The 16390-nt window shown below is 38.8% G+C and overlaps 2 protein-coding genes across 2 annotated transcripts; both read right to left on the bottom strand.

The window, feature by feature from the left end:
• Positions 1 to 7664: 7664 nt before the first annotated feature.
• LOC140160378 (galanin receptor 2a-like) lies at positions 7665 to 9398 on the bottom strand. The gene has a single exon (XM_072183619.1). It carries the CDS (start codon positions 8739 to 8741, stop codon positions 7764 to 7766), a length of 978 nt encoding a protein of 325 aa, XP_072039720.1. The 5' UTR covers positions 8742 to 9398; the 3' UTR covers positions 7665 to 7763.
• A 4696-nt stretch (positions 9399 to 14094) lies between these two features.
• LOC140161254 (galanin receptor 2a-like) lies at positions 14095 to 15604 on the bottom strand. Its single transcript, XM_072184716.1, has one exon. It carries the CDS (start codon positions 15334 to 15336, stop codon positions 14206 to 14208), a length of 1131 nt encoding a protein of 376 aa, XP_072040817.1. The 5' UTR covers positions 15337 to 15604; the 3' UTR covers positions 14095 to 14205.
• Positions 15605 to 16390: the final 786 nt, after the last annotated feature.

Below are 16390 nucleotides of genomic sequence, written 5' to 3'. Positions count from 1 at the left end.
TATTATTTCTGACCCTTGACTTGGCAGCTACTGTATGCTGATATAATTGTCGCTCTCACCTGATGTTGTTTATCATTTAACCAAGCTATAAAGCTGTTATCTTTAGCATAACCCTGGGGAGCGTAACAATGGTTTTAAGATGTGCTCTGAACTGGGCTTAATTTTAGATAATACAAGGCTAAGTTTTGCTTTTTCTTAAAGAAGAAACCTTTTATCTCTATTGGAACAATGCTGGTTAAAAAGTTATTTAAATCATAGCTACCTGAGTCGTAAGATGTGTAAGATTTCCAAATTGAACAAAAGATGTTTGTTCTTATCTGTAATATATAGTATCTTTTTAAATAATTCGTGACACTGCGTCATCATCCCTATATCTTGGTGTCAAAAATTGCCGTGATAGTACGGCGAATCCTCTCGTTTTTCAAAAGCTACGCATGGCGATTTTGTTCGAGATAGGCCGAGCGACTCAGGCTAAGCATACCATTTACATGATATGAGATAACTATAGAGCCTGCCGCTTAGTTTCTATTCTACGATTTGCGCATGATCAGTACCACATATGGTGTTACTATTATACAAAATTCGATTTGTTGTCAGGTAAAACGCAGGTTTTGTTTCCAGTACACTAACTCGAAAAGCAATACACTAATTAGCGGGGCCTTGCTGTTTGCTGTGGATATCTTTTACTGCATTTTATAAGTAAAGATTTTGAAATCCAAAGTAAAAATTGTGATATATTCAACTATTTGAGAAATGAATTATACAAAGGAACCTGTGTAAAATCCAGGTGCTGTATCTATAATACAATGTAATGTACATTGCAATGTAACGACTTTCTTTATCTGCGTCAATAATAGAATATCGATTTCAATCGAATACATGTCTCCATTTCAGAGTTTGTACTACACCTCTGAGCGACCAAGCGATCGATTTCTAGCCAATCAGATACGGTAGGCCTCCTTTTCTTGCGATCGGTGAAATACCAATCGCCCGTCGCTCACCAACGGAGTATTAAGTTTATATTTATAACACTGGCTGTTGACACTGTGCGTGACTCGAAAAATTCTAAAGCTAAACTCTCTCCACTTTCTTGCAGCATCTCTTTGTCTTATTTCAACCTTTGCGCATTAATTAATGACTTTTCGGTTTTTTATTGTGAAGAAAGGAATGGAGCTCAGACAAACTGGCACTATAATAAAGGAGAGAAAAACTAGGAATCGTTCAGATTCGAACCAGCACTAATGATTACATGTGGTTGAGTTCACCACCACCACACGCCACAACAGCTCACATGTAATGATTATACCCGCATGCCGCATGAACGGGTATATTGCCATCCTATGGTTTCTTCTCCTCTTCCATTTCTTCTTCTTATACCCGCATGCGAAGCATGAACGGGTATATTGCCATTCTATGGTTTCTTCTCCTTCTCCTCCTCCTCTTCCTTCTCCATCAAACACAACATTCTGTCAAGGCTAGCGCTAAAACTACAAAGTCCACAGGGCCCATATGTGGTACACTTATGGGCCCTACCCTGTAGATTTATCCTTTGCCCATCTTGGCCCCAGAGGTCAAAGGTCACGGGCCCCAGGGGCCCAAATGTAAAAATACAAAGTATGCCGTTTCTCATCAAATGAAGCAGCCTCAGGGCCCTGAGTTGGTACACTGATAGCCCCAGGGGTACTCTATATATACAAGTATACATGAGCCCCATATGTCATATATTATGGGCCCCAGGGCCCCAAATGTTAAAATAAGGGGCAACAGATTGACAGGGCTAGCGCTAAAACTACAAGGGCCCCAGGGCCCATATGTGGTACACTTATGGGCCCTACCCCGTAGATTTATCCTTTGCACATCTTGGCCCCAGAGGTCAAAGGTCACGGCCCCAGGGGCCCAAATGTAAAAATACAAAGCATGCTGTTTCTCATTAAATGAAGCAACCTCAGGGTCCTGAGTTGGTATACTGATAGATCCAGGGGTACTCTATATATACAAGTATACATGAGCCCCACATGTCATATATTATTATGGGCCCCAGGGCCCCAAATGTTAAAATAAGGGCAACAGATTGACAAGGCTAGCTAAAACACTACAAGGGCACTAGGGCTCATATGTGGCACATGTATGGGCCCTAAGTTGTAAATGTGCCTTTTGCCCATTTTGGCCCCAGATGGTTTAGGCTAGGGCCCCAGAGGCCCAAATGTTAAAACAAAGGGCCCGTCGTTTCTCAGCAAATAAAGTAGCTACAGGGTTTAGATTTGGTACACTAATAGGTCTTCAGCATTATATTATTATATGTATACATGAACCCCACGTGTCACATAATATGGGCCCCAGGGCCTCAAACGCTAAAAACATAGGGCCGGCTGTTACTCAGTAAATAAAGCAGCTACAATGTCCAGCTTGAGTCTGCTGATAGCACTTGAGAATTATATTTCAACATATGCACATGAGCCCCATAAGTCAAATATTATGGGCCCCAGGGCCCCAAATGTTAAAGCAAAGGGCCGGCTGTTTTTCATCAAATAAAGCAGCTCTAAAGCTCAGAGTTTGTACACAGATTGCACCTGAGAAATATTGTTATATGTGCATACGAGACCCATATGTCACAAAATATGGGCCCCAGGGCCCCAAACGCTAACACATAGGGCCGGCCGTTACTCAGTAAATAAAGCAGCTACAGTGCCCAGCTTAAGTCTACTGATAGCACTTGAGAATTATACTTCAACATGTGTACATGAGCCTCATAAGTCAAATATTATGGGCCCAGGGCCCCAAATGTTAAAAAGGGTCGTCCGTTTATCATCAAATAAAGCAGCTTCAGGGCTCAGAGTTTGTACACAGATTACACCTGAGAATTATATTGTTAATAACACCCACCCCACCCCATTCACAGAAACAATAGCGTAATTATAATAATATAGATGACAGAAACGTTAAGGCTGTTCCAGTTAAATTACATACCCATTGGCTGTTCTATTTAATTTACATACTCCCTCTGAACTGGCCACAAAATAGGCTGTTCCATTTAATTTACATACTCCCTCTGAAATGGCTGTTCCATTTAATTTACATACTACTTCTGGAATAGCTTTCCTTAATCAAATTGCATTATTATAGATGATGATAATTGGAAATACCACGTGTGAAGCGTTAAGGCTGTTCCATTCAAATAACATACCTTTGGCTGTTCCATTTAATTTACATACTCCCTCTGAAATGATTCCAAAATAGCTGTTCCATTTAATTTACATACTCCCTCTGGAATAGCTTTCCCCTAATCAAATTGCATATTGTGAATTTCAATCTATCAAATTGCATAGCTTCACTGTGAATTAGAGAGACTGACAACAGCAACCTAAGTCCTCAGCAAATAAGGACTGTAAGTTTGTGTAAATCGATAACATGCGGGTATAGCCGTATTTGTGTACAAATATATAGCCTTCTAGTTCTTCCTCCTCCTCCTCCTCCTCCATCAAACACAACATTCTGTCAAGGCTAGCGCTAAAACTACAAGGGCCACAGGGCCCATATGTGGTACACTTATGGGCCCTACCCCGTAGATTTATCCTTTGCCCATCTTGGCCCCAGAGGTCAAAGGTCACAGGCCACAGGGGCCCAAATGTAAAAATACAAAGCATGCCGTTTCTCATCAAATGAAGCAGCCTCAGGGCCCTGAGTTGGTACACTGATAGCCCCAGGGGTACTCTATAATATATACAAGTATACATGAGCCCCATATGTCATATATTATGGGCCCAGGGCCCCAAATGTTAAAATAAGGGGCAACAGATTGATAGGGCTAGCGCTAAAACTACAAGGGCTCCAGGGCCCATATGTGGTACATTTATGGGCCCTACCCCGTATATTTATCCTTTGCACATCTCGGCCCCAGAGGTCAAAGGTCACGGGCCCCGTGGCCCAAATGTAAAAATACAAAGCATGCTGTTTCTCATTAAATAAAGCAGCCTCAGGGCCCTGAGTTGGTACACTGATAGATCCAGGGGTGCTCTATATATACAAGTATACATGAGCCCCACATGTCATATATTATGGGTCCCAGGGCCCCAAATGTTAAAATAAGGGGCAACAGATTGACAAGGCTAGCTATAAAACTACAAGGGCACTAGAGCTCATATGTGGCACATGTATGGGCCCTAAGTTGTAAATTGCCTTTTGCCCATTTTGGCCCAGATGTTTAAGGCTAGGGGCCCCAAAGGCCCAAATGTTAGAACAAAGGGCCGGTTGTTTCTCAGCAAATAAAGGAGCTACAGTGTTTAGATTTGGTACACTAATAGGTCTTCAGCATTATATTGTTATATGTATATGAACCCCATGTGTCACATAATATGGGCCCCAGGGCCCAAATCGCTAAAACATAGGGCCGGCTGTTACTCCGTAAAGAAAGCAACTACAGTGCCCAGCTTGAGTCTACTGATAGCACTTGAGAATTATACTTCAACATATGTACATGAGCCCCATAAGTCAAATATTATGGGCCCCAGAGCCCCAAATGTTAAAAAAGGGCCGTCCGTTTATCATAAAATAAAGCAGCTTCAGGGCTCAGAGTTTGCACACAGATTGCACCTGAGAATTCTATTGTTAATAACACCCATCCCATCCCACCCATACACGTAGGACTAAACAGATTCACAGACAATAGCGTAATTATAATATAGATAACTTAAACGGTAAGGCTGTTCCAGTTTAATTTACATACTCCCTCTGGAATGGCCACAAAATAGGCTGTTCCATTTAATTAACATACTCCATCTGAAGTGGCTGTTCCATTTAATTTACATACTCCCTCTGGAATAGCTTTCCCCTAATCAAATTGCATATTGTGAATTTCAATAGCGTATTATAATAATAATGATTGGAATACTGTATGTGTTAAGACTGTACCATTTAAATTACATACCTTTGGCTGTTCCATTTAATTTACATACTCTCTCTGAAATGGTCCCAAAATAGCTGTTCCATTTAATTTACATACTCCCTCTGAAATGGCTGTTCCATTTAATTTACATACTCCCTCTAGAATAGCTTTCCCCTAATCAAATTGCATATTGTGAATTTCAATAGCGTATTATAATAATAATGATTGGAATACTATATGTGAAGTGTTAAGACTGTACCATTTAAATTACATACCTTTGGCTGTTCCATTTAATTTACATACTCTCTCTGAAATGGTCCCAAAATAGCTGTTCCATTTAATTTACATACTCCCTCTGAAATGGCTGTTCCATTTAATTTACATACTCCCTCTGGAATAGCTTTCCCTAATCAAATTGCGTATTGTGAATTTCAATCCATCAAATTGCATAGCTTCACTGTGAATTAGAGAGACTGACAACAGCAAAAAAAAGTCCTCAGCAAATAAGGACTGTAAGTTTGTGTACACCGATAACATGCGGGTATAGCCGTATTTGTGTACAAATATATAGCCTTCTAGTTCTATTTTCTCGAAAGTCTCGGCCAATTTACGGTCAGTAAATCAATTACAAAGAGAGAGAGAGAGAGAGAGAGAGCGACCTATCCGCTGTTTCCTAGCAAGACATCAGTCAATGTGAGACATTAAATATTAAATGCGAGGATCCATAGGATACATGCCTGAGAAAATATACAGCCTGTCTAAAGAAAAATTGTGCAAGTGAAAAGCGCTCTCTTTGGCAATTAAAAATACCACTGTGGCATGATGCTTACATCAACTCAAGGGCGTAGTCTTAACTCTATAATTCCGTTTGTTCTGTTCAATTTGCTTGTTTTAATCTCGAGATATCTTTTGCTAACAACGAAAGGGTAAAATCACAATTGTGACACTTTTACTGTAACATGGAATAAACTGTTGATTTCAAGTAATGTTGGATTCAGCTGCTGCACACCGTACCCGGAAATGTACTTAAGATTTGATGATCATCAATGAATTTTAATTCTTTTGTATAAAATTTCAAACGTATATTATGATGTTCAATATTTCGTTGACAATTTCTTTTTGAGACAGGCTGTATAATAAAGAAAGAAACGGAGCTCAGACAAACTGGTACTATGTTAATATTGGAGAGAAAACTAGAGCGGTTACCACACCATAGCTGAACCATGGAGCTTTGGTAGTATGACTGTATTGCGATATACCACTGTCACACATTTCAGACTTTTTCTCTTTCATGTGACACCATGGGGACATTTTTTCCATCAATGTAGAAAAGACACAAAATATGAGACGGGTCTATTAAAGGAACATTGGCACAGTGAACAGTTCTTATGAGGAGTGTCACCCCGATGGGGAAAATATTTTTATTATATTATTTACTTTTTTCTCTTTGATTTGACAATATTCGGGGAGGGTCATACCTTGAGGTATGGAAAGGACCCAGAATATGAATATTGACCACTTGTATATGTCTTACTCCTGGTATCTGGTACGCCAGCAACAGAAAAGAAAAACCGGTAGGAAAAAGAGGGCTACCAGGAGACTGAGGAAAAAGACGATAGGAAAATGATTGAAGAAAGTAAACAAGACGTTGATACACATGACAAAGGCGATTAAATATTAAATCAGCAGTGATTAAGTATTTCCTTGTTAAAAGTTCTTTCTTTGACCCACCCCCGACAATCAAAGAAAGAAATCCTTGTTCTTAGTTCTATTTAAATACGCACAGGTAAACACCTTGATTTGGTTGAAAATAGTGTAAAATTGTAAATTTTTGCACGTTTCGCGGGAAATGAACCCAATGTGTGTCAACTTTCACTTCAAAAAGTATGAAACTGAAAGTTTTCGCGCGCTGCGCGAGCATATATCCCACCAAAATTGGGCCGGAATAGAGCTCACTGGCCAACGTTTTTCCAACGAGAATTTACAAAATAATAATGTATAAAGTGTCTATCAAATGCCTTCATTTGGCGGCTCATTTTGTAAAATATGATGGAGACACCATCCTTAGACACCTCCCTGCGTCGCGCTTGTACTTTCATATTTCACAAAAATTGTGTCCCCACCCCACGATCTATTTACGCACTTTGTATCAGATAACGATGGTTATAATTTTTCTACAGTATTAGTTTTCACTAAACACGGAACCCAGCTCTAATGCGTTTTTGTATAACCCGGGGGAGCTTGACAAAAGCCTTTTAACTGTACTTGATTTCAGAAAAGCATTAAAGAAGGAACCAAACTCTAAAAGCTTTTATTTGTAGTGTAACAATAATAAAATATTTATTTAATTTTATAGTTGCCAGGGTCATATTAAGATGTGTTCTGAACTGGACATAATTCCAGATATATAAAGCAAAATATACTCGTAGATTAAAAAAAAATAATAATCAAAGTTGAACAAAAGCAACAACAGTTTTATCTCATACGTGACTGCATGGCTCTCTCATACTCTTTTCACTCTTTCATCCATTTCTCTCCGCTCTCTCCATTTTTCGCAGCTTCTACTTTTTGCGTTTCTATCTTTGCACATTATAATACATCGCGATACATATTAGTTGACTTAACACTAATCTTATATATAATTTTATCTAAGCATAATTTTATCTTTTTAACGAACTCTTGAATACCAAAAGCATAAAATATACGCTTCGTTCTATGTCTCCTCACTCTACGTGACTGTCTCCTTAACTCGCTCTTTTCATTGTCTGTTTGTCCGTTTTCACCCTCCCTCCTTCTCTCTCCCTTTTCTGTTTTTTTTTCTCGTTTCTGTACCTTCGCGCATCAATACATTCAGAAAGTTTGTCAAGATTCAAGCGGGGTATCAAAAAACAGTATTCACTGGCTCGCCGACACGTACCGAACAGCGGAACAAATATTGTTTGATAGCATGTCTGAAATTCTTATTGGTCAGGGCGTACAAGACGGGGTTGAGGCAAGAATTTGCGAAGGCCAATACGACAAATGCTCTGTACATATTTCCGTACAAGTATTCATATGGTACTAGACCGAGATTGAAGGCAAGAAATGCAAATTGATCCGGAGACCAACAGATGATGAAACTGATTATCACAGATAGTAACATGTAGATGACACGATGTCGAGCTTCAAGAAGGGCTGGATTTGCGGGATTTTCATTGGTGGTAAAAATCTGGGCTTGTACTTTTAAAAGTTGGATGGATCGAATGTTTGCTGCAAGCATCAAAATAACAGGTACAAGATATTCGATAACAAAAAGCGAAACGCCGATGAACATTTGAAATTCCACACTGCCAAAGTCGACATAGCAGGCTCCTCTCACAATGTCAAGATGGTTGACGAAAATCGTAAAAGCATTAAAGGCGAAAGCAAAAATCCAGATCATTATGATGATGAATCTTGTCATCTTCACCGAAAACAGCCTTTTGTATCGTATGGGTTGCGCTATAGCAACGAGGCGCTCTAGTGCGAGAAAGGTAAGGCTAAAAATTGACGCGACAACGGATATCCACATTACGATTGAAGAAACTACAACTTTACAGTAAAAGTGACCTCCGAAGTTGTCAGGGACGTACGATAGAGTTGGAATCGGAATGATGCAAATTGATGTAATGATATCAGCAACTGCTAACGCTACGATGAATCTATTCGTAGCGCTCGTGGTCAGTGAGCGGGTGTGAAGATACACATGTATCACGATGGAGTTTCCTATGATGCCCACGATAGCAAGAATGGTTTGGACAATTAGCCGCCAATCCCATGGCACTGATATCAAATATTTATTGGCAATCATTGTCCCAAGAACAGTTTCATTCCCGGCCATGTCCTCGTTGAAGTTGAAAGAATATGTTGGTATGTAGATAGATGCTCTTGCTATCTTGACAATCTGAAATGGGCGCGAGTGGGAATGATCTTAATATTGAATGCACGACAGATTGTAACTAATGAAAAACAGAAGAATTGTTGTATCACTCATACATAACCTCTAGACAGCTCATTGGTTGATTACCATTTGATTTTTTGCCATCATACCAACGACGCTTATGCCGTGTCATACAAACCTCTGCGCCTTTGTCAGGACGCAATATGCGTGTCGTGTCGTTTAGATTCGGGGAAGAGACTGATTCTTAACGAGATTTGCGCGTGCGTTACCTCATGGACTCGCCCATTACAAAGTTAAAGGTACATTTAGAACAATGAATTTTAAAAACCACAGCAGAACTTAGTTTCGTGTTATAAAATATGAAATGTTATTGAAATGTTATTGAATCTTACAAATGTATCTTGCAAATCTTCATATTCATTTTGCAAGAAAATACGAAAAAAGAAGCAAATATCTTATGTTACATGATCTCTCTCCCCTTTATAGGTACGTGACTGGCTCTCTCCCTCAATCTCTTTTCACTCTTTCGTCCATTTCTCTCCGCTCTCTCCATTTTTTGCAGCTTCTACTTTACGCGTTTCTATTTTTGCACATTTTAATACAGTCAACTAATATTATTAGTTGACTTTAACAATATTCTTATATGTAATTTTATTTTTTTCCCAAGTATAATTTTATCTTTTTAAAGAAGTCTTGAATTCCAAAAGGAAATAATATGTGCTTCATTCTATGTCTCATCACTTAACGTGACTGTCTCCCTAATTCGCTCTTATCACTGTCCCGGTTGATTACCCTGGCTATATATATGGTGGTATATATGTGGTAATAACCCCAGTACCTCCCGCTACAGCCTCGCTACAACCTTGCAAGCCCGGCAGGGCTGAGGCCATTGACTTCCATAATAAAGACTTGCAACTAATAGAGTTCCAATACTAATATAGAAGAGCCCCGCAGGGCATAAGTTGAAATCCTCCCTGGGGTGTGGCGGATACGGAGGCTGGCAAATCACAAAAAGCAATATCCATCTAATAACCCCGCAGGGAGGTGCGAACCTGTAGCGAGGCTGTAGTGGGGCTGTAGAGAAGTTCCCCCCACAAATATACCACAATAGTCGTGGGTATTTACAATCCATGTAAATCTAGGAGAGGTAGGTATAGGTATGTAGACAAGGTAAGTATAGGTATCTTAAACTTTTTAAAGATGTATTCGCATCTGCCGAATGACCATGACCTTGCAAGCCATTAGGGTCATAACGTATAGTTAGCTAAGCGCAACTTATTTAAAGCTACGTGCAGCCGTTTGACCAATCAAAATCGTCAATTCAATCACGTGGTTTGGTCGTTAGCTGCGCGTGGTATTATTACCTTACGGAATTAGATAACGAGCGGGTGAGGAGGCCAAATCACAGCATTTACGTGCCAAGAAAGCATGTTGCTAACGCCTGGCTAAAATGATACACAAAGTTCTATTAGAATATAAAAACTTGGCCGCTTGAATGCACATGCCTTGCTCGCGGTGCGTTTGGGGGCCTCCAAACTTTGGCCTGGCTCAGGGTCCCCAACAAGGTAAATCCGGCCCTGACGTCGCTCTATCTCTCAATCTTCTCTCCTTCTGTTTATAATTAGAATTGTAATAATACTCTAGTATTTTATTTTATTTCATATGAATTCTCATTTCATTTTATACAGTTTACAAAACACGACTGAAATTGCTCTATTGTATTAGGGTATGCCATTTTCTGATGAATATGTCGGTGACCGTAGTCAATTTTATAATGGCCCCCTATCGGAGGTTGAATGTTTTTATGATCCCCCTAGCGCACACAAACTTAAAACAAATTATTAAGGTCAATAAAAACAATGCGTATAGTGAGTGAAATTTGTGATTGTTAGTGCAAAGAATGCACGTGTGGCAAGCGACAATTTTGACAGTTACATGCCCTTGATAATTTTATGACCCCATCTATTTTTAGGGAAACAACAGTAGGACCCCCTGTTTTTGTTGGTATGGAAACTGGAATTATAGAAAATTGAAAAGTGGTAGTTATACCTAACACGGGTCAATTGAGCATTATGGTGAAAATACAATGAACGCTATTCTAGTTTATTAGATTACCAATGTAACCAGTGAAAATATCCGTGTTAATCAAAAATATGTTGTAATAGAATATTTGCAGAATATTTTTGACGTCATTGAAATCAAAATTGATGATAATGTACAAATTCTTTTTAGGAATAATAAAAACATGAAACACAAGAAGATCGTAGCTATGTGCAAGATGTTTTCAAATTTATAGCATGCAAATATTCAAAATGATATTGTGTGATGTAATTAATGGGTGATTCAGGGATTGTGACTATCGTTTGGGCAAAAAATATAAAAGCAGTCGAATAAAAATGTTATTCCTTGTGGGCACGTTGGCTCAGCGGTACGGGCTCTGCCTTGTAATAGGTGGATTGCGAGTTGCGGTGCCATCGTGTTGTGCTCTCACCTTACTTGCCTCTCTCTACCCAGGGGTGAAATGGGTAGCTGTTATGAATATTTGCCATTGAGCGCCGCCCAAAGGGACGAGCATGCTTTGAGCATTGTATGGCAGTTGACACATTCTAACGACAGCGAAATAAATGTAAAGCGCTTTGGTACATGTGCACTGTTGAAGGGCGCTGTATAAATACCAACATTTATTTTATTTATTTATTTTTTAAATTTTTATTTATTGGTCCCCATCGGCGGTAAGACTTTTGGTCATATCGAAAACACAAATTGGTTATAAATTCCGATTAGTCTCAACGTACTGCACTGATTTATATCTTTTGAAAACGGCGGCTATTATTTATCTGTTCCAACGTCAAGGACACCTCTATCACTTTCAAAGAGATATTAGAGTGGTTTGATGAGATAGGTGCCCTGTTCAATTCTTAGCAAATCCATGGTTATTAATTGCATGTTTATTTCTCCATTGCATTTACACACACAAATCTCACCTCACAGTGAATGGAATATTTCCCCTATAAACATATTTCCTCCAGCGTGACGTCACGAGGTATAACCGTAGCTGGAACGTAAAACATATTTTCTTCAAACACTGCATTTCACTTCACTGGGATGATATCTATCGTTGTTATCTTTTACACGCCACTTAGATATTTATACATATATAAAAAAAAGTTAAGTATTAATTATTTAAGAAGTCATATGAACTAGTGTGTTCGGAATGTAATTATATTCTGTTGTTTTCTATTCTATTTTATTCTATTCTATTCTATTCTATTCTAAACTTTTTATTCTATTTTGTTTATTTATATTTTATTCTATTCTATTTTATTCTATTTTATTCTATTCTATTGTAATCTATTCTATTCTATTCTATTCTATTCTATTCTATTCTATTCTATTCCAGTCTGTTGCATATTTCCACTATAAGCATATTTTCTCATCTACTTCACTTTTTATGCAAATCAAATGACGCACATAACTATTTACATAAATCAAAAGGTGAAAATCAACTTGTGCTTCAGAAGTAATATGAATTGTATTGCGAGTGAAAATCTTACTGTAAACGAGTGTATTGCGACGGCACTTTAGTGTATTGCGACAGCACTTTAGTATTGATATATATGAAAAAGGTAAATATCCACTGTTTTAAAAACTAGTGTACTTTATGTTTTTTCTATTCTATTCTATTCTATTCTATTCTATTCTATTCTATTCTATTCTATTCTATTCTATTCTATTCTATTCTATTCTATTTGCTGTATATTTCTCCGGGATATTTCCCCTTTAAACTTTGTATACAAATCAAATGCCTTACATAAATACAAGGCAACCATTTGGATGTTTTAAAGTTGTTCCGTTGAATTTGTCATGTCAGAAAACAAAGCATATCTAGACACCAAAATCGTTGAAATTGGACAATCTTAAGGGCTCTGGAATGAGCGTTTCGACAATATTTTTGTGGGATATTAGAGCATATCAGACATATCGAATTGCATTCTGAATACGAAGAATGTCCTTCTGATATCAAATAATTTTCATTTTTGAAATTGGCGATATAATACATATTTTATTCAGAATGCAACCCTTAACCAGAGGGCACGGTGGCTCAGTGGTTACAGCCTTGGACTCATAATCCGAGAGCTTGCTCGACGTGCGTGGGTTCGATTCCCCGTCCCACCACCGTGATGCGCCCTTGGGCAAGGCGCTTTGCCTCGCTTGCTTCACCCCACTCAGGTGCAATGGGAAGCTGTTAGGGGTAGTCACAGTCGTTGTACTGATGGACCTTGCGCCACTTGTAGGCTGCAAACGTCCCGGCGGTTCCGACATATTCTAATGACGGCGGAATAAATGTAAAGCGCTTTGAGGCTGTTTACGGCATAACGCGCTATATAAATATCTACATTTATTTTAGTAAAAATGCACTAAGTCGAAAGTGCGTTGACATTTATCACGTTTCTGACCATATAGCTCCGTATCCAAAAGTCGAAGATAGGGCAAACCTTTTTGGATTTTTTGTGACCAGGCGAGTAATTTGGTATACTTTTAAAAATAATTTAAACCCCTATTTGACCTTAATTGACCCCTATCAAAAATGCCTGACACTTTGAAGAGGGCAGCCAACGCCAAATTTGTTCAGTAACCTTCAGGCATGCCAAAAACACTTTCAAAGATTTGGTCACAAAACATTAGGTATCTCCCTCTACTAAAAAATACGAGTTCTTCAAATTTATAACACTGATTAATGTTTTGTCCTCTTGGGTATGCAATTGAATATATGAATACAAAAGCCACCCAAGTCCATTCGTTGGCCAAATTGAGTTAAGCATGAGAAAGTGTTGCTATACATAGGCCTGTCATATGTATGAAAGAACAACTCAAATTCATCATCTGTGTTTATTGAGCATGTGAGAAATAGCATATATATATGAAAGAATCACCTAATTCCGTGATTTGAGTCTTGTAACACATTGATTGAAATCCAGTATGTATAAAAGTCCACTTGTAACACATTCATTGCTGGAGAGTGACTTTTGAAAAAAAATGGGTTTAATAAAGGAACGTGTGTGGTTTATATTACATGGCAGAATGTTTATCAACATTATACATACCTGTGTGCTTTATTTTGTATTATCTTACTAGTGGTAATCTCATTCCAACGTTGTTGTCTTTGTATATGATTCAAAAAACCACCCAAGTCCAAAATTTAAAATGAACCCTACAAAGTCCCCGAAATGCTAATCGTCATACTTTATACAGTTTAATCCACTCATTTGCACGTATACCTTACCATATTGACCAGGTAAATCTAACTTAAGGAATTAAAATGATACACAGGCTTTTCTCTCAAAATCACTTCCCATGGACTTGGGTGGGTTTTGTATTCATGTATTCAATTATAATAACGTGTTCAAATGTTGTTTGCAACAGTCTTATCATGGTGTTTCTTGGACACTGAAAGCGATCGAACAATGCTTCGGATTCGGGATAAATTTGTGCTGGAAGGTTCTTCAGTATCAAGCAGCGTATCAAAGAGAGTATTTACTGGCTCGCCGTCGCTTATCGAGTAGCAGAACAAATGTTGTTTGATAGCTCGTCTGAAGTTATTATTGGTCAGGGCGTACAGAACAGGGTTGATACAAGAATTTGTAAAAGCTAACACGACGAATGCTCTGTATGTATTGCCGTACAGATATTCAAATGGAACTACGCCGAGATTGAAGAAAAGAAAAGCAAATTGATCCGGAGACCAACAGATGATAAAACAGATTATCACAGCTAGTAATATATAGATGATACGTTGTCGAGCTTGAAGTAAGACAAGATTATTTGCGCTCTTTTGATTGGACTTCTTGGTAAATACCTGTGCTCGTGCGTTCAAATGTTGGATGGATCGAATGTTTGCTACAAGCATCAACGTAACAGGTACAAGGTACTTCATAAGGAAACCCGACACTCCAATAAACATTTGAAATCCCAAACTCCCATAATCGACATAGCAGGTACCAGTAACGTTATCAAGATGAGTAGTGTAAAGTATATAAGTATTAAAGGCGAAAGCGAGCATCCAGATCATTATGATGATGAATCTTGTCATTCTTACCGAAAAGAGCCTTTTGTATCGCATCGGTCGGGATATGGCAACAAAACGCTCTACTGCAAGAACAGTAAGGCTTAAAATTGATGCAACAATGGATATCCACAGCAGAAACGATGAATGTACCACTTTGCAGTAGAAGTGACCTCCGAAATTGTCAGGAACGTAGGGCAGCGTTGGAATCGGTATAATGCATATTGATGTAATGACATCGGCAACTGCTAAAGCTGCGATGAATCTATTCGTAGCGCTCGTCGTCAGTGTGCGGGTATGGAGATACACATGTATTACAACGGAGTTTCCTATGATGCCGACGATAGCAAGAATGAGTTGGACAACTAGTCGCCAATCCCATGGTACTGGTACCAAATATAAATTGGGAATTGTTGTCCCCGGAACAGTTTTATTCCTGTCGATGTCCTCGTTGAGGTTGAAATAATCCATTGTTATAATGTAGATATTTTAGCAAGTATTGTAGACAATCTGAAATCGGCGCCGGTGTAGAAGGATCCGTAAAATATTGATAGAAAGATCTCAGCTGAACTAAAAAATGAAAAACACGGGATGAGAGCTGATCTGAGCAACGCATTAGGCCTTCTGCATTTACTATCATGCACTATTGCACAAACTGCGCCATGTCACACTCTATGCCTAACTTGAACTCATATACACAAAGGACTGATAAAAAAAACCCACAAAATGCATGTCACAATTTTTTCTATTCAAAAGTCACGTTCCTGGTCACGTTTTATGCCTGGCATGCAGTGCAGTGGCATGCGCAGGATTTTTTGACTGGGGTGCATACAATCCTGTTCCTCCGAATGACGTCACTGCTGGCATGGTTAAATATTTCCTGTTCATGAAATATCTTTACCCAGTACCAATCCGAAACTTGCCGAAGTTTGTCGAAACACAGTTAGTCTAGACAAAGCAAGATTTCAAAATTTTTCAACGTATATTTTTTTATCGTGAACAACAGCTACCTATAGATTGAGGGTTACTTCAAATGGCAACTTAACCCTAGCGCTACTATAATTTACACAACCATATAGCACAAAACGACTGCAAGACCATGCATCGTACGTGATCTGATTGGGGAATCATACCAAACCAGGCCACGGTCACACGCGTGGCTTGCTATGCCCGTTCTACTGGTTGGCACCGAGAGGTCTGTGGATCAATTCTCGAGCGGGGATAAGAACTTTTCTCTTCATCTTCCTTCCTTCCTTCCTTCCTTCCTTCCTTCCTTCGTTCAATTCACTTAGGTAAAAAGCAGTGAGGGAGTTGGGGTTAATGGTGTTTGACCATTATGTTGTGTTTGACTGAAATCCTTGTGGATTGCCCTATTTCTAGGAAGTTTTGGGCTAGTTCCAAAGACTGCAAAAAAGTCAAGACATAATGTGATGCGATCAAGCAAAATCAGTCGGAACTCAGAAATATTGATTTTGAGATATAGCCAAAGAAAAGTAAATATTTCCTTTTGTTTCCTGTTGTTTTA

Source organism: Amphiura filiformis, chromosome 9, assembly GCF_039555335.1.
Source record: "Amphiura filiformis chromosome 9, Afil_fr2py, whole genome shotgun sequence".
Classification (NCBI taxonomy): Eukaryota; Metazoa; Echinodermata; class Ophiuroidea; order Amphilepidida; family Amphiuridae; genus Amphiura; species Amphiura filiformis.
Note: the sequence above shows the minus strand (reverse complement) of the source record. Positions and strands in the feature narration are given on the sequence as shown.